General features: G+C 43.5%; 1 protein-coding gene across 3 annotated transcripts in view; it reads right to left on the bottom strand.

Annotated features, from left to right (window-relative positions):
• Nsmce2 (NSE2 (MMS21) homolog, SMC5-SMC6 complex SUMO ligase) overlaps nucleotides 1–16,790 on the bottom strand; it is a 216,461-nt gene that overhangs the window by 131,423 nt on the left and 68,248 nt on the right. For all 3 annotated transcript variants that reach the window (XR_005870474.1, XM_040730305.1, XM_040730304.1), the window contains exon 4: nucleotides 5,901–6,054. Coding sequence is in view for 2 of the 3 variants with exons in the window: in XM_040730305.1 (XP_040586239.1) it covers nucleotides 5,901–6,054 (154 nt within the window). In the remaining variant the exon portion in view is untranslated. The remainder of the gene's footprint in view (nucleotides 1–5,900; nucleotides 6,055–16,790) is intronic.

Genomic DNA, 16,790 nt, shown 5'->3' with positions numbered 1-16,790 from the left:
GGCTTGTCAAAGCCAAGTTATTAACTTGACACATGTTGTTTTCAAGTTTCAGGACCATTAACTGAGTCTTGCCCAGTTGCAATATGCAAACACAGTAACACTGAGCTGCAGCTTCTACTTAAAAATCTTTCTGAAACACAAATATATGTATGTCTTAAAAAAATGTGACGTACTAGAAACACTTAATAATATGTCTGACATTCCGATAATATATAGATTACAAAACTGAAATCTTTCTAATTTCTGGAGACACAACTTGACAACATAATTATTTTCTTAAGTATAACATCTGTCAGCTCCCGAGCACTGAGCTTTGGCCTTCGTAGAGTCCAGCTGCCTCCTAGCAAGAACAGCAGCACTCTCATAAAAGTCACAATGAGAGAAACACCCACAGTTCAGTTGTTCCAACTTGCTGCTGACTCATTTGTACCTTGACAAGGGCGCCTTCCTTTACCAACTTGAATTATTGCCATCTCTCATTCTAAAACTTCTCTTTTCCTTGTGAATGTATGTGTAGGCTTCGTGGCCTCCTGACTGAAACCCTGGGTAAATGTGTCACCTCCGTGGTTCTCATTACACAGTGTCAGGTCTGCTAAAAACAGAACCTGCAGAGTTTGCTCCTCCCTTGCCCCGTGAGGATACTGCAGAGACCGAAACGATGGTGCATGGGCCAGTTTACTGTTGGTGAGGCTTGAAATAAATGGCATAGAACTTGCTGGAAGCGTGTGATGCAATGACTATCCCATTCCCCTGCCAGAACACGGCAACTGCTTACAAGGGAAATATCAGTCTCAGGCATTGTGTGTTAAGTGTGCTGTCAAGATCATGGGCTTGAGAAAGAAGAATAGCGCGCAGTGTCTGCTCATCTCAACTCCCTGCTTTCTAAACGCCACCACTAGGAACAGTTTCTGACTGGCTAGACAAACACTCCCCTCGGGGTCATTAGAGCACATCAGTTCTGTTCCATGACCTGGTGACCCGGATGATTAGTACTGGACAGTCTTAGAAGTCCACCTCTGAAGGATGAGTACAGTAATTAGAAGGAGAGTCCTCTTCAAAAGTCAGGATCATACGAGGTAAACAAAGAGAAATATAAACCAAAACACCCTCACGGGCTTTGGTGCCACCCTAACGGTACCTGAACTTCAGCACTGTGGGTCAAAAGCAAGTTGTATCATCTCTCTGCAATCATCTTGCAAAGTGATGAGAAATAAACAGCAATGTATATATAGTGCTCCTGTACACGGAGGCATCAAACAATGGTAGCTGACACTCATTAATTCACAAGTGCTAAGAATTTCATACACTGGGTAAATACAGAGCCTGATCATGACAGCCTCAGATGAATGCAGAATACATAGGTGTCTTCACTGGCCAACAAAAGGAGCCAGACAAAAGTTCATTTGTCAGGCCGGGATGTAGCTTCTCTGGCTACTAAGAGTATATCCTTTCTACTGTGCTATAAACTAGCCTCTTTCAATAATAAATGTAAGCAAGGTTGAGGGTTTGTAAGGAAACTATCTCACAGTCTAGGGGAAAATCCTGAGAAATAAACGGAGGTGGACACGGTTTTCTCTGACACACAGGCGCTATGGATTAAGTGTGAAATCTCTCCAAGAGGCTCATGTGTTGAACACTAATGTCCTCATCTTTTTGTGAGGTTCTGGAAACCTTAGGAGGTAGGTCACCAGAGACAGATCTGGGGATACCTTGTCCCTGGCCCTTTCCTGCCATGCACCCTACTCATCAGTCAAGAAGCAACTCCCTTACCCACAAGCTACTGCTGTCAGGGTTTCCACGCACAAGGACACGGACTGAAATCTCGGAAACTGTCAACCACAGTCTTCCTCCCTGAGGCTGCCTCTGCCAGGTGCTGATACCACAACGAGGGAAGTAACCACAACAGGCTACCAGGTAGCCAAGGGATAAAAATGATGTGTTCAAAGAAGCTGGATCTGATACTTAGTTTATCCATAAAGACATAATCACTGCAGCATTATCCATGCAGATAAAACATGTTATCTTTGGAATAATCCCGTCCTTAAACAAGTATGGCTGATCTAATAGGCTCGCACTCTAGGCTCGCATTTGCACTGCCTGCTCTTCCCCAGTGTAACCCATCGGCACCTTCATTCCCACTCTGCCTAAGCCCAGCCTCAGGAAGTTTCTAAATACATTGCCCAGAGCCCTACGATGACAGGCAATGTGAGCAGACCAGATCCAGTGTTCTGACTTTCCTCACATAATTCTGACATTTTCTTTGCTTTAGATGATTATGCTAATGGTTCTCACATTGTCTTATGTTTGTATACATTGTCTTTTACCAAGTACTAGGTTTCCAACTTGTATTCATTTGAGACTATCAACTACACGGAAGGGGTGTGGGCAGGGAATCTAGAGTTAAAAACTCTTCTTATGTCTGGATGTAGTTCAGATCAGCAATCAGTAAACTTTTTCTGTAAAGAACCAGATAGTACGTGTTATAAGCTTTGTGGCCAGTGGTTTGTGATGCAACATGGAATCTGCAATGACATTGTGAAAGCTGCCACAGACTATACATAAACAAGTAAGCATGTCTCGGTTCTAATCAGCCTATTTATAAACACTGAAAGCAGATTATTTTCACATCGCTGAGTATTATCCCTGTTTTGATCCCCCCCAACTACTGAAAACCCTCCCATAACTACAATTATAAAAATTATTCCCAGTTTGCCAGCTGAATTTATATCACAGATAGCCCAGATCTGATATTTACAAAAGGGAAATTTCTGATGGTCCGAAAAGGCGACTACCATACCCGTGTGAGAGACCTTGCTCTCTTTCTGCGAGAACAAGGTCTACAGAGTAATGAAAAAGCAAGATAGAGGGTCCAGCTGCTTGTGGACCAGAAGCTGAGCTTTGCAAAAACGAGACACAATGCCACCTGTCTCAGCAAATCTTCCTGACATTTGGGGAATAGTTAACTTTTTCATAACAAATGTTATTTATACTTAACACGTAATGGGCATAGTTCTTAAAGTATTTTTTTTAATCCTCAGTTCTGATTTCCAATAGGACAAATACTAATACACACACACAAACACACACACGTGTGAACTGAAGCCCCGGAACCCCCAGAAGTATACTTCAGTGTGTTAAAGGGACGTGGGATCACAAAGTCTATGAACCATCTGCTTGGCTGTAGCAGGGTGAACTGTGACTACAGAAGGGTGTGCCTAGTCCTGCCCACCACACTCAACCACCTTCATCCCCACCTAGACGCAACCCTACTCAAGAACTACCTGACATTTCTTGGATTAAATTGTGATTTGATATATTAAATCCCCTGTAAACTATACCTCACATAATGAATATGAAGAAAATATCATGAAAGAACAACCCTTTCCATACAGACTTCAGCAGTTCTTATCTTTTAAGATGGGGTCTCACCACACAGCCGCGGCTGGCCTGGAACTCAGGAGGTAGTCTAGGCTGGCTGCAATGACCCTCTCCCCTCTACCTCCTCAGTGCTGGGATTACAGGGCCACACCGTGTGCCTGATCTCACTTCAGCAGAGTCGTCTCTCACTTCTATTTTCCAGTCTTTGAAAACTTGGAGAGTGGAGTGGGAATGGGGGAGGGGTTAGGGGAGGGCTGAAGGGGGGCAAGAGAGGAGGGGAGGGAGAGGGAGCTAGTAATGACATGTGAAGCAAACTTGTTTCTAATTTAAATTTAAAAAATAAATTAAAAATAAAAAATATACATTACAAAAAAAAAACTTCAGAACAGGCTGGACGGTGATGGTCCACGCCTTTAATCCCAGCACTCAGGAGGCAGAGGCAGGCGAATCTCTGTGAGTTTGAGACCAGCCTGGTCTACAACAGCTAGTTCCAGGACAGCCTCCAAAGCCACAAAGAAACCCTGTCTTGAAAAACAAAAACAAACAAAACCCCAGAACATATTTCAGAATAGATCCATGAGCCCATTTAATACATCACAGTGTACTTCAGATCTGGACTCCCAGTCACTGGGGGAGCCTGGTCCTAATCAAGGCTCTCACAGCAGAGTGGAACTAAAAAGCTACATCTCTCAGACATGGTGCAGATTTTACTAGCAGTGCTCAAAACACTAAGCGAGGAATTTCATTTTGTAAGCAGCATACATCCATCTTATACAGCACTTTAAAAGAATACTGATACTTTGCTGGCTCTGCATTCAAAATCTAAACCTTTAAAAGTAACATTTTAGGGGAAATTAAAGGGACAATTCTGTTAATCCCAGTGTTGCAATGCATGGGGAACTCTTACATAAGGAAACACTCCTTTCAATATAAATTGACTTTGTCATTAGATTTAACTATCCAAATGATGTGTATGGCTGCGTCTGGGGAAACACATCTATCTTCTCTCTCTCACCTCCCTCTCTCCACAGTAAAGAACAATAACCACAACTTCCATACTTACTTTGTTGCATTGCATGCTGTTATTGTAAGTCATTATAATTTCTTTTATAGAACAATAACTTTGTGAGTAACAAAGAAGGAAGATAGTTTTCTATTTACTCCTCAGTTTTTATTATGAAATATTGCTACAGTAAGAGATTCTGACTCAATGTTATATCTGTCATAATCTGTAGACCCATGTACACCAAACTTAAAAATAGGTGTCTGCTATGACAAACATGAAACAAAGTCCCATCATGTCTCCCCTTGGGGGGTTATTCTCTATTTGGGAAACAGTACAAGTTACTTTAGAAAGATTTTGGTAGTGACAATATTCAATGAAGAACCAAACAGAGGGAAAATGCTTACTGTTTAAATTTACAGAACAGTAATAGTCTTACCAGGATTGCAAAACACCCTGAATTGTGAAACTTAAGTTATTTGTAAAATAGACAAAACTGAAGCAGCTTCCTCGGTCATTTTTCAGATCTCAGCACCAATTTAAAGAAAACACTCATATTTAAAAGAAGACCTACTTTAAAACATGAATCACTACACTGAGTACATATAAGGACATAAAATGAATTTATGACATGGATAGCATTCCTTCTCTGTCAGTGTACAAATGATTGTGAAGGAAGACTAACACTACAGAGGAAAAACGGTCATTTGCTCTTCTATGCAATTCTTTCAGAAATAATAAATGAGCCTCAATCCTAAAACAAAAACCAAACCAAACCAAAGAAACCCTGCATAACTAAATAGATGCCAAGACCAAAAAAGATGCAATCCCCTTGACACAGTTTTGAGGATCACGTGGAAAACCAGGAAAGGATGGAGTACTGGTTCTCCACTGGGCGGAGAAGATATAACTGTGGTACACTCTAAGGGGTGTGTGTGTGTGTGTATGAGTGCTTGCTTGCGTGCGTGCGTGCGTGCATGCGTGTAGCAAATTATTTTCCTAGCTTCCATTTTCAAGTCAAAGTTATGTCTGTGAAAACCCTAACTACAACAGTCGTCTAAAGTAGAAGCCAACTGAAAAGTGACATGGAATTAACAGCACCCAGCTGGGTGCTGTGTCAGAGGGACTGGTAGCATTTGAGAAGAGTCCTCTGAGGAGGCTTCATCAATGCTGCTCCGCGGGAGCAAACGCGAACAAACGCACTTTTGAGCGTGGCACAGCAGCAGTTCGGCACATTTGGAAGGAATTGCCATGGCCATCTGAATAAAACGGTCTCCCGTTCTGTTTTCCCAATCCCCCTCCCCGGCAGGGAGACACTTTGTGGAGACTGTAGGTGTTCAGAAATGGAGAGGCGACTGCAACCAAAATCAGACAAACAAAGCTGCAACGAGACAAGGCACTCGGGGAGCGGATGGAGCAAGCAGAGAAGCGCACGCCACAGAGCCCGCGTTCCGCGTTCCGGGACTGCTCACAGGCCAGGCCCCGCATCTCAAGAAGCCAAAGCAAAGCGGCCACTTACATTGCTTCTTCAGCTCCCTCAGCTGTTGCTTATACTGCACAAATTTTTCATTGTCTCTAAAGTCAGCATCCGAATTCTTATCCTGTAACGCCAAAAACCTCTTCTCCACCAGCAGTTTTAAGTCGGGCACCTTTTCTGGGCGCTCTTCTTTTACCTAAGGAAGACAGCAAATTCATCCCAGTTAGAGAAGAGTCACCAACAAGGGGTGCAGATTCTATTGAGCTTGTCTAGTTCAACCAACAGTATGAGAGCAAAAAAGATTCTCTCAAGAGACAACTAGTCAGGAAAGGTGCTGGGACCCACGCCCCCACCTGCCGGCCACACGCTCCAACTTCCCCACACAGCCTGTGGCAGCTGAGGCCACGGGTCCAGACCTGGGCACACGGCTCTTCCTGCACATCCGTCCGCTCGGCCCGTCCCTGTGCACATCAGCCATTATTCCTCCTTTCGGCTCCTTGGCCAGCTGGTGACAGGGACTCCCCACATTAACAACAGAAACTAGGGTTTCAACCTTGACCTTCCACAGCTCCCTGGCCTAACAGGAGTGAGGGTCCCGCTTGTTCTGTTCAAAGCCAAACTCTCAACACTTGTTCTTCTCCCTGAATACTATAGAAGTTTCAGCCATGCAGAAATGTTAAATGCATCCGCTGAGAGCATTATATTCTTACTCACTGCCCCAGTTACATTTGCTTACACCATGAGATCTCCACCCGTCTATCTCGTTCTTGAGTTCATCTTAATTAGCTTAATTAGATCTTCATTTCCTCTAGAACAAACACTCAGGAGCAGCAGCAGCAACAACAACAACAACACTCTATTAGAACCCAACAACAACAACAGCACTCTATTAGAACCCAACAACAACAACAACACTCTATTAGAACCCAACAACAACAACAGCACTCTATTAGAACCCAACAACAACAACACTCTATTGGAACCCAACAACAATAACAACAACAACAACACTCTATTAGAACCCAACAACAACAACAACACTCTATTAGAACCCAACAACAACAACAACACTCTATTAGAACCCAACAACAATAACAACAACAACACTCTATTAGAACCCAATAACAACAACACTCTATTGGAACCCAACAACAATAACAACAACAACACTCTATTGGAACCCAACAACAACAACACTCTACTAGAACCCAACAACAGCACTCTATTGGAACCCAACAACAACAACAACACTCTATTAGAACACAACAACAACAGCACTCTATTAGAACCCAACAACAACAACAACACTCTATTAGAACCCAATAACAACAACACTCTATTAGAACCCAACAACAATAACAACAACAACAACACTCTATTAGAACCCAACAACAACAGCACTCTATTAGAACCCAACAACAACACTCTATTGGAACCCAACAACAACAACACTCTATTAGAACCCAACAACAACAACAGCACTCTATTAGAACCCAACAACAACAACAACACTCTATTAGAACCCAACAACAACAACAGCACTCTATTAGAACCCAACAACAACAACACTCTATTGGAACCCAACAACAATAACAACAACAACAACACTCTATTAGAACCCAACAACAACAACAACACTCTATTAGAACCCAACAACAACAACAACACTCTATTAGAACCCAACAACAATAACAACAACAACAACACTCTATTAGAACCCAATAACAACAACACTCTATTGGAACCCAACAACAATAACAACAACAACACTCTATTGGAACCCAACAACAACAACACTCTACTAGAACCCAACAACAGCACTCTATTGGAACCCAACAACAACAACACTCTATTAGAACACAACAACAACAGCACTCTATTAGAACCCAACAACAACAACAACACTCTATTAGAACCCAATAACAACAACACTCTATTAGAACCCAACAACAATAACAACAACAACACTCTATTGGAACCCAACAACAACAACACTCTACTAGAACCCAACAACAGCACTCTATTGGAACCCAACAACAACAACACTCTATTAGAACACAACAACAACAGCACTCTATTAGAACCCAACAACAACAACAACACTCTATTAGAACCCAATAACAACAGCACTCTATTAGAACCCAACAACAATAACAACAACAACACTCTATTGGAACCCAACAACAACAACACTCTATTAGAACACAACAACAACAGCACTCTATTGGAACCCAACAACAACAACACTCTATTAGAACACAACAACAACAGCACTCTATTAGAACCCAACAACAACAACAACACTCTATTAGAACCCAATAACAACAGCACTCTATTGGAACCCAACAACAATAACAACAACAACACTCTATTGGAACCCAACAACAACAACACTCTACTAGAACCCAACAACAGCACTCTATTGGAACCCAACAACAACAACACTCTATTAGAACACAACAACAACAGCACTCTATTAGAACCCAACAACAACAACAACACTCTATTAGAACCCAATAACAACAGCACTCTATTAGAACCCAACAACAATAACAACAACAACAACACTCTATTAGAACCCAACAACAACAACACTCTATTAGAACCCAACAACAATAACAACAACAACACTCTATTGGAACCCAACAACAACAACACTCTACTAGAACCCAACAACAACAACAACACTCTATTAGAACCCAACAACAACAACAACACTCTATTGGAACCCAACAACAACACTCTATTAGAACCCAACAACAACAACACTCTATTAGAACCCAACAACAACAACACTCTATTGGAACCCAACAACAACAACACTCTATTAGAACCCAACAACAACAACAACACTCTATTAGAACCCAACAACAACAACAACACTCTATTGGAACCCAACAACAACACTCTATTAGAACCCAACAACAACAACACTCTATTAGAACCCAACAACAACAACACTCTATTGGAACCCAACAACAACAGCACTCTATTGGAACCCAACAACAACAACACTCTATTAGAACACAACAACAACAGCACTCTATTAGAACCCAACAACAACAACAACACTCTATTAGAACCCAATAACAACAGCACTCTATTGGAACCCAACAACAATAACAACAACAACACTCTATTGGAACCCAACAACAACAACACTCTACTAGAACCCAACAACAGCACTCTATTGGAACCCAACAACAACAACACTCTATTAGAACACAACAACAACAGCACTCTATTAGAACCCAACAACAACAACAACACTCTATTAGAACCCAATAACAACAGCACTCTATTAGAACCCAACAACAATAACAACAACAACAACACTCTATTAGAACCCAACAACAACAGCACTCTATTAGAACCCAACAACAACACTCTATTGGAACCCAACAACAACAACACTCTATTAGAACCCAACAACAACAACAACACTCTATTAGAACCCAACAACAACAACAACACTCTATTGGAACCCAACAACAACACTCTATTAGAACCCAACAACAACAACACTCTATTAGAACCCAACAACAACAACACTCTATTGGAACCCAACAACAATAACAACAACAACAACAACACTCTATTAGAACCCAACAACAACACTCTATTAGAACCCAACAAACAACAGCACTCTATTGGAACCCAACAACAACAACACTCTATTAGAACCCAACAACAACAACAGCACTCTATTAGAACCCAACAACAACAACAACACTCTATTAGAACCCAATAACAACAGCACTCTATTAGAACCCAACAACAATAACAACAACAACAACACTCTATTAGAACCCAACAACAACAGCACTCTATTAGAACCCAACAACAACACTCTATTGGAACCCAACAACAACAGCACTCTATTAGAACCCAACAACAACAACAACACTCTATTAGAACCCAACAACAACAACAACACTCTATTGGAACCCAACAACAACACTCTATTAGAACCCAACAAACAACAGCACTCTATTGGAACCCAACAACAACAACACTCTATTAGAACCCAAAAACAGCAACAACAACAACACTCTATCAGAACCCCTGGTCTTTTTGCCAGTCACTTTTTCCTTTCAAGTGTTGCCCATATGGTCATGGTTTTCACAGAGTGGCTGACAGTGCCTTGGTTCTAAGCAGCTGTCCCACATCAGCGGTACAGTGGAAACCTGTGAGACTGGGTTCAGTTTTCCAGGGTTTGGCTTGGGAAAGCCATGTCCTTTTCCATGAAGCAATATGGATGTTGATGTCTGGGATGTTTTCACTACTCACAGCCCGCTACCATGCATCCCTCAACAACTTCTGACTGTAGAAGCCTGGTAAGGCAAAGCATTACCATCCAAATGGCAAGTTCTGTCACAGGGGAAATAATAAGCAGCTTAGCCTTTACGACCCAGGTCACTTGGGACAATTATAGGACAAAAGACAGGGAGGATGGCTGGCAGTGCAACTTCCTGGATCTTGAAGAGTAGACTCGTTAAGAGTAGAGTTGTACACTCACTGATAGCAAACTCAAGGAGCTGCTGCCAGGAGCAAGCGAGCCCTTCATCTTCTCAGAGCCCACCAGAGCTGAGCTAACCTCACACTACAGACGAGAGAGGGAAAAACAGACCTAACGGGTCTTGCACACAGCACCGGGTACCACCGTTAGCTGTTTTGTGTTGTGTGGGGCTGAACTTGCACCATGCTAAGCGCATGCTCAACCACTAGGTATGCCCCAGCCTCTGCCAGAAGATCTTAAATCCAGTGGGACCTGGCTCCTGGCCTATCAGTGATCCCACAGAGCCTGATTGTTACTTTCTAATTCCTTTTTTAGATTTTTATGTCTGATTTTAGATTAAGTGTATATGCATGTGTCTCTGTGTAGGTATGGGCATGTGAGTGCTAGTACCTGCACAGAGGCTAGAGGTTTTGGACAGCCCACCCTGCCACACCCCCAGCACTGGAGCCACCTAACATGGGTGCTGGGAACCAAATTCAGGTCGTCTAGAAGAGCAGTCACGTCTCTGCCCTTACTTCCTGTTTCCATTCGGCCTGGTGGAGAAGAGCCTGTGCCTCTCTCCTTCCTGACCCTCAGGTTCTAGCTGCTTCCTCACCACATCTCTGCTCCTCCTCCTCCCTCACCTCTGTGCTGACTGCCATTGAACATGTCCCTCTTGTTGTTCAGAGACTCTCTGAAAGATGTCTGGCTTATCACCGTCCTGCAAGTCCCTGGAGGATACACAGCAGGAGCTAGTGCGCTAAGTAGTTCAAATTGATCGTAACAGGACCAAACACACTTAATCTAGTGACAGCCACAATTATCAACTTGTTATTCATATTAGTGGAATATATAATTTCTGTGCTGGAAGACATCTTATAGAGCATCTAAACTTGCTCTTTTTAATCAGTTAAAAAAGTTAAGAAAGACTGTCAGGCATCATTACATTGACGTTTATTTTCCAGTTGTGTTTGGTTCTATCCTAGGTCTCTGGGCCATCCAGCCTCTGGGTGGTCCTGGCACCCCGGGCAGTGTCAGGGGCACCCCCAGACAGTGTCAGGGGTGGACTCCCGTTCATAGTATGGGTCTGGGGCTAGACCAGTCACTGGTCGGCTTCTCCCACAATCTCTGGACCCTCTACACACATGTGACAGTTGTGTAACTTGGTCTACTAGTGGGACTCCTAACAGTAGGAGCAGGGGCTGGCCCTAATGCTTTGGCTGGCTTTATGGAACCCATTCCTCACATTGGATTGCCTTGCCCAGCTTTAGTATAAAGGGAGAGCCGAGCCCTATGGGACTTGCTATGCCGTGTTTGTTGATATCTGTGGGAGGCCTGCCCTTTTCTGAAGGAAACAGATGAGCGGATGGGAGAAAGGAGGGCTAGAGGAAGGGAGGTGGGAGCAGGGAATGGGAGGAGAGGAAGGAGAGGAAACTGTGGTGAGGATGTAAAATAAATAAATCAGTTTCGTTTCAAAAAGAAACAATACAGAAGATGTTAAAAGACTCATCTTCTACCCGCTAATTAAAGAAAATTCTTGATTTTATTTCAAACTAGTGAGATGTGTTTCTAATCTCTAAGAACCTACCAATGTACATGAAGACAGAAGACTGTCCACTGTGATCACCTTTCGTCACAGAGAAGACAATTATTTTCTTTGCTTAACTGCTATGATTTTGTTTTTCCTTTTCAAGGCAGGGTTTCTCTATGTAGCCCTGGATGTCCTGAAACTTGTACTTTAGATCAGGCTGGCCTCAAATTCAAGGATCTACCTGCCTCTGCCTCCCAAGTGATCCCCAGTGCTGGGATTAAAGGCATGCACCACCACTGCCTGGCTTAATTGCTATTAACTAAGCAGAAATAAACATTTAAGCAGGATACCAGAAATGTCCCCAATTCACACATACGTAACAGAGCGAAGTGTCACTTGACCACGCTTGATTCACCAACAGCGGCGACTATCATGAACAACAGAGATGTGCTCAATGACTAGTGCGCGTTTGTGCCTGGTCTTACCGCATCTTGTTAGGCCATGTTTGGTTGCTATCCCTGGGAGGCCTGCTCTTTTCTGAAGGGAAACGGAGGAGTGGATTTACCACAGCAAACATTTTTTTGAAAGTTCAGTGTTGCATCTGGGGCACATTTCCAGTGCAAACAGGATGCCTGCACCCGAGGAATCAGGACGGTAAGAGTCATCTTATCATGTGTCAATCACTGCAGCAAACTGTACCATGTTTTGCCTTTTGATTGTTTTTCTGTTTCTTGCTTTGACTGCATTTTTAGGAGAAATAAAGGAGAGCAGCTTTTCTTTCTTTTCTTTGAATAACTGATCACGTGTGTTATTATTCTAGTGTAAGAAGGTAAAGGTGGTCCTTGTTCTTTAGGACAAAGTTGAAATAGTTGAAAGGGACCGAGATGAGAGGTTATCCGACCCACTGACTTACCAAAGAAAACATGCCAGGATAGAACATGAAAACCCCACTGTGGGTGTCAACTCAACAAACTGCCATGATGAAACACCAAGATTTACTATGGGGTTTAAGCAACAAAAATTCACTTTTACAGTTCTGCAGTCCAGAAATGCATGATCAGGGGGTCAAAGGGGTCAAAGGGGTCAAAGGGGTTGGTTTCTGAACTGGGCTTGTGGTCCATCTTCTTCCGTGCCATCCCAGGGACTTGTCGCTATACGTGGTCATCTTCTCTGGTGCTATCGTTTGGCCCTCCCACTACATGAGGTGGTCTTCCCACTGTAGGAGGCCATCTTTCCTGTGCGGCCACATGGTCTCTCAATTGTGATGCTGTCTCCTCCCACACCCACACATGGCCTCACTCCCTGTGTTTCTTCTGCTGCTATTAGTCATGTTGGGTTAAGGCCTACTTAATGATCTCAGGGAGCCTAGATTCTATTCAGTTTTAGTGAAAATAAATCATACTTGTGATTCCTGATTAACATCTAAAACACTTTACTCAAAATGATTCTATTTACTCTCTTCTTTTCAGTGTGTCACATGATGTGTCTTTGCACACATGAATGCAATGCCCTCGGAGGCCAGAGGAGGGCGCTGGATCTCCCCTGCGGGTGGAATAGCATGGTTTCTAAACTGCCTGCTGTGGGTGCTGGGAACTGAACTCAGGTCTTCTGAGAGGGTACAGGCGCTTTTAACTGCTGGCCCATGTCTCTAGCCTCTCAAATGGAATCTGTATCTCAATGGGCTCTTCCACAGTGACAAATATTCAGGTTAAAGTTTAACTGTAATTGAAACCAGACAAAATTAAATAGTTGTTGGTGGAAATAATGTGTTTAGTGAAGGACAGGGTTTCTTTGTGCAACAGCCTTGGCTTTCCTGAAACTCATTCTGTAGACCAGGCTGGCCTTGAACTCTCAGAGATCCACCTGCCTCTGCCCACCCCACTAAGTGCTGGGACTAAAGGTTTGTGCCACCACCGCCTGGCAAGGTGCCTTTTAAAACCCGAGGCATGGGCTGGAGCTGTAAGCAGACTAGACCGTGTAAGGTCCTGAGTGCGAAGTCACGACACTACACAAAAGCAAACTCATGTCTACTTCTTCAAGAGGGGAGCACACATGTGAAATCTCAGCACTTGGGAAACTAAGGCAAAAGGACAGTCCTCAAGTTTGAGGACAGCTTTAGGGTACACAGTAAGGCAAAGGGACAGTCCTCAAGTTTGAGGACAGCTTTGGGGTACACAGTAAGTTGAAGGCCAGTTTGGGTGAAAGGGAGACTGATTAAAAAACAAAGAATGAATGAATGAATGACATTTTGTATAATGAACTATTCCACCCTTCTAGGGCTAAGCTGATAATATTAATTTTTATTGGTATTTTTGAAACTTGTCAAATATTCAAAGTACAAGCATTTTCATCCTTCCATCTATTTACTACATATCTATCCATCTATTCTAAAATATTACATATAATATACAAAGTACAATAAAAATATATAACACAAAGCAGCAGAACAATCCATTTATTCATGTTTCCCTTCTTTATCTTTTTTTTCATTTGGGTTATCAGGTGAACCCAGAGACTCACACATGTGACAAACACACCACCCGGAGCTACATCCCAACCCAGAGACTCACACATGTGACAAACACACCACACAGAGCCTTCTTTTTATTTTAAAGCAGACCCTCACTAAATGGCCCAGGCTGACCTTGAACTTGGAATCCTCTTGCTTCAGCGTCCCCAGCCGCAGAGGTTACATGCCTGCATCAGACCTAATCTCCCCGGCCTTGCTGAAACAAGGTCTTGATAAATAGTTTTGTCTGGCTTGGCAAAGATGGCTTCCTTCCCGTCATACCTCACATCGGCCTTCTTGCAACCCACGCATCCCCAGCACTGGCTGAGCACCTGTGGGCTGCCGGGAAGTGACCCTCAGCACATTAGGCAGTTGGTAGCTGCTCTGTCGTGTGTTAAGAGTCTGACGGGGCTTTAGTGATTTCTAACCTGAGCTTTCTTGTTTCCCTTTGGCCAAAACAAACTTTGTCTTAAGAAAATGTGTTCCTTTCTTCCGTGGCATTCCTCACTCCTGATTCTCTCTCCTCTCCCTCTCTATCCTCCCTTTTCCAAGCCAGTGAGAACTAAGAGAGCTCCGATATTTTAGTGGCAAGGAGGGAAAAGCAACGCAGCAGCAGGATCCAAGTTATGAAGAAGCAGCGGTGTCTCACTTGCACAGAGGGCGACAGCAGCTTCCAGTGAGGTGGGCATGGACCCTGGAACAGCCCTCAGTCCACTTCAGGCTGTGGTGCCGGACAATCCTTTGGAATTCTTGTAATCTATTAGGGACAGGAGTATACCCTTCAATAATGTCGAGACAACACAATTGTACTAATGTTTAGACGCCGGCATATGGTGGATGGTCAAAAGCTGCATTCCTTCCCTTCCGGCATCGACGCGGATACTTTAACAACTGGGAAGCATAAATGAAACCACCAAGGGCAAGCAAGTAATATATCTCACTGAGGAAAAAAATCAAGGACTATGAAGATGCGAGCTAGGAGCTCAGCAGCCCTTTTTCAGTTTTTGAGACAGGGTTTTTGTGTAGCCCTGGATGTTCTAGAACTCCATCTGTAGACTAGGCTAGCCTGGAACTAAGAGATCCTCCTGCCTCTGCCTCCTGGGTGCAGGGATTAAAGGCGCGTGTCACCACTGTCCTGCTGGGCACAGGAGTCTTTCCCAGGCACTGGAGTGTTCAAAGCTGGATAACAGGAATACACAAAGGAGAGCCAGGAAAGTCAGGACAATAAACAGTGAGAGAGCAGCTATTCTCACCCACATGGCTGGTGAGAGAGAACAGCTACCCCTACCAACACGGCTCCTGCACACAGGACTGCAGGCCCTGGACTTTAAACTGGAAATCCGGATTTGTAAGGAGCACTTTCTGTTTTTTAAACCAATGATAGAGCAGCTTCAAGACTACAAGTCTGACTCCTCCATGTATGTATGTATGTATGTATGTATGTATGTATGTACGTACGTACGTACGTACGTACGTACGTATGTATAAAGGTACTTTTGAAATAGGGCATGGAGGTGTGCTCCTGTAATCCCAGCATGAGGAAGCAGAAGCAGGAAGATCAAGGAGTCCAAGGGCAACTTTGGCCACATAGTTTAAGGCTAACGTAGGCTACCCAAGACCCTATCTCAAAAACAAAAAACAAAACAAAAACAAAAAACAAGCAACAATAAATACTTCCTTCTGTACCTACAGTATGTGACCATCTAGTGTTTGGGATGAATTCCAGGGCCTGTTTCACGACAGGTAGGAGCTGTACCACCGAGCACCATTTCCAGGTCCTCAAATGTCCTCTCATGTGGGCAGAGGGCAACAGGTGTGTAGGCAGGGCAAGAGGGCAATAATGGAATCCACCTAGACATACTAATCTACAGTGCTAAGATTAAAAGTTTAGGTCAACCAGGCGGGGGTGGCACACACATCTGATCCCAGCACTGGGAGGCAGAAGGAAGTGGATCTCAGTTGAGTTCTAGGTCAGCCCGGTCCACAAAGCTAGTTTCAGGACAGGCTCCAAAGCTCCTAAGAATCCCTGTCTGGAAACACATACGCGCTCGTACCATACACACTCACACACACACCACACACTCACACACACCGCACTCACACACCACACACACACATTTTTTTTTAATTTGGGCTCTAGCGTTAGAACTGAGACTCTGCTACTCACTGAAGGATCTTAGAAAAGCTACTGTATGCATCCAACTCTGATCTCTCATACCAGTAGAATAGTGTTCATGTCACAGGCTGCTAAGAATAAATGAACAAAGAGATAAAGCCCTCAGCCACCTCACAGGGAGTTCTATACCGAGGGGCTGTTACTACTGTCCTGATTCCTAGGATCACTACTGGGATTAACACTGTGGAGACAGATCTGCGAGTGGCGGGATTTTCAGG

Source organism: Mesocricetus auratus, unplaced genomic scaffold, assembly GCF_017639785.1.
Source record: "Mesocricetus auratus isolate SY011 unplaced genomic scaffold, BCM_Maur_2.0 Super-Scaffold_100023, whole genome shotgun sequence".
Taxonomy (NCBI): domain Eukaryota; kingdom Metazoa; phylum Chordata; class Mammalia; order Rodentia; family Cricetidae; genus Mesocricetus; species Mesocricetus auratus.
The sequence above is the reverse complement of the archived record's forward strand: the minus strand, read 5'-3'. Positions and strand labels throughout refer to the sequence as shown.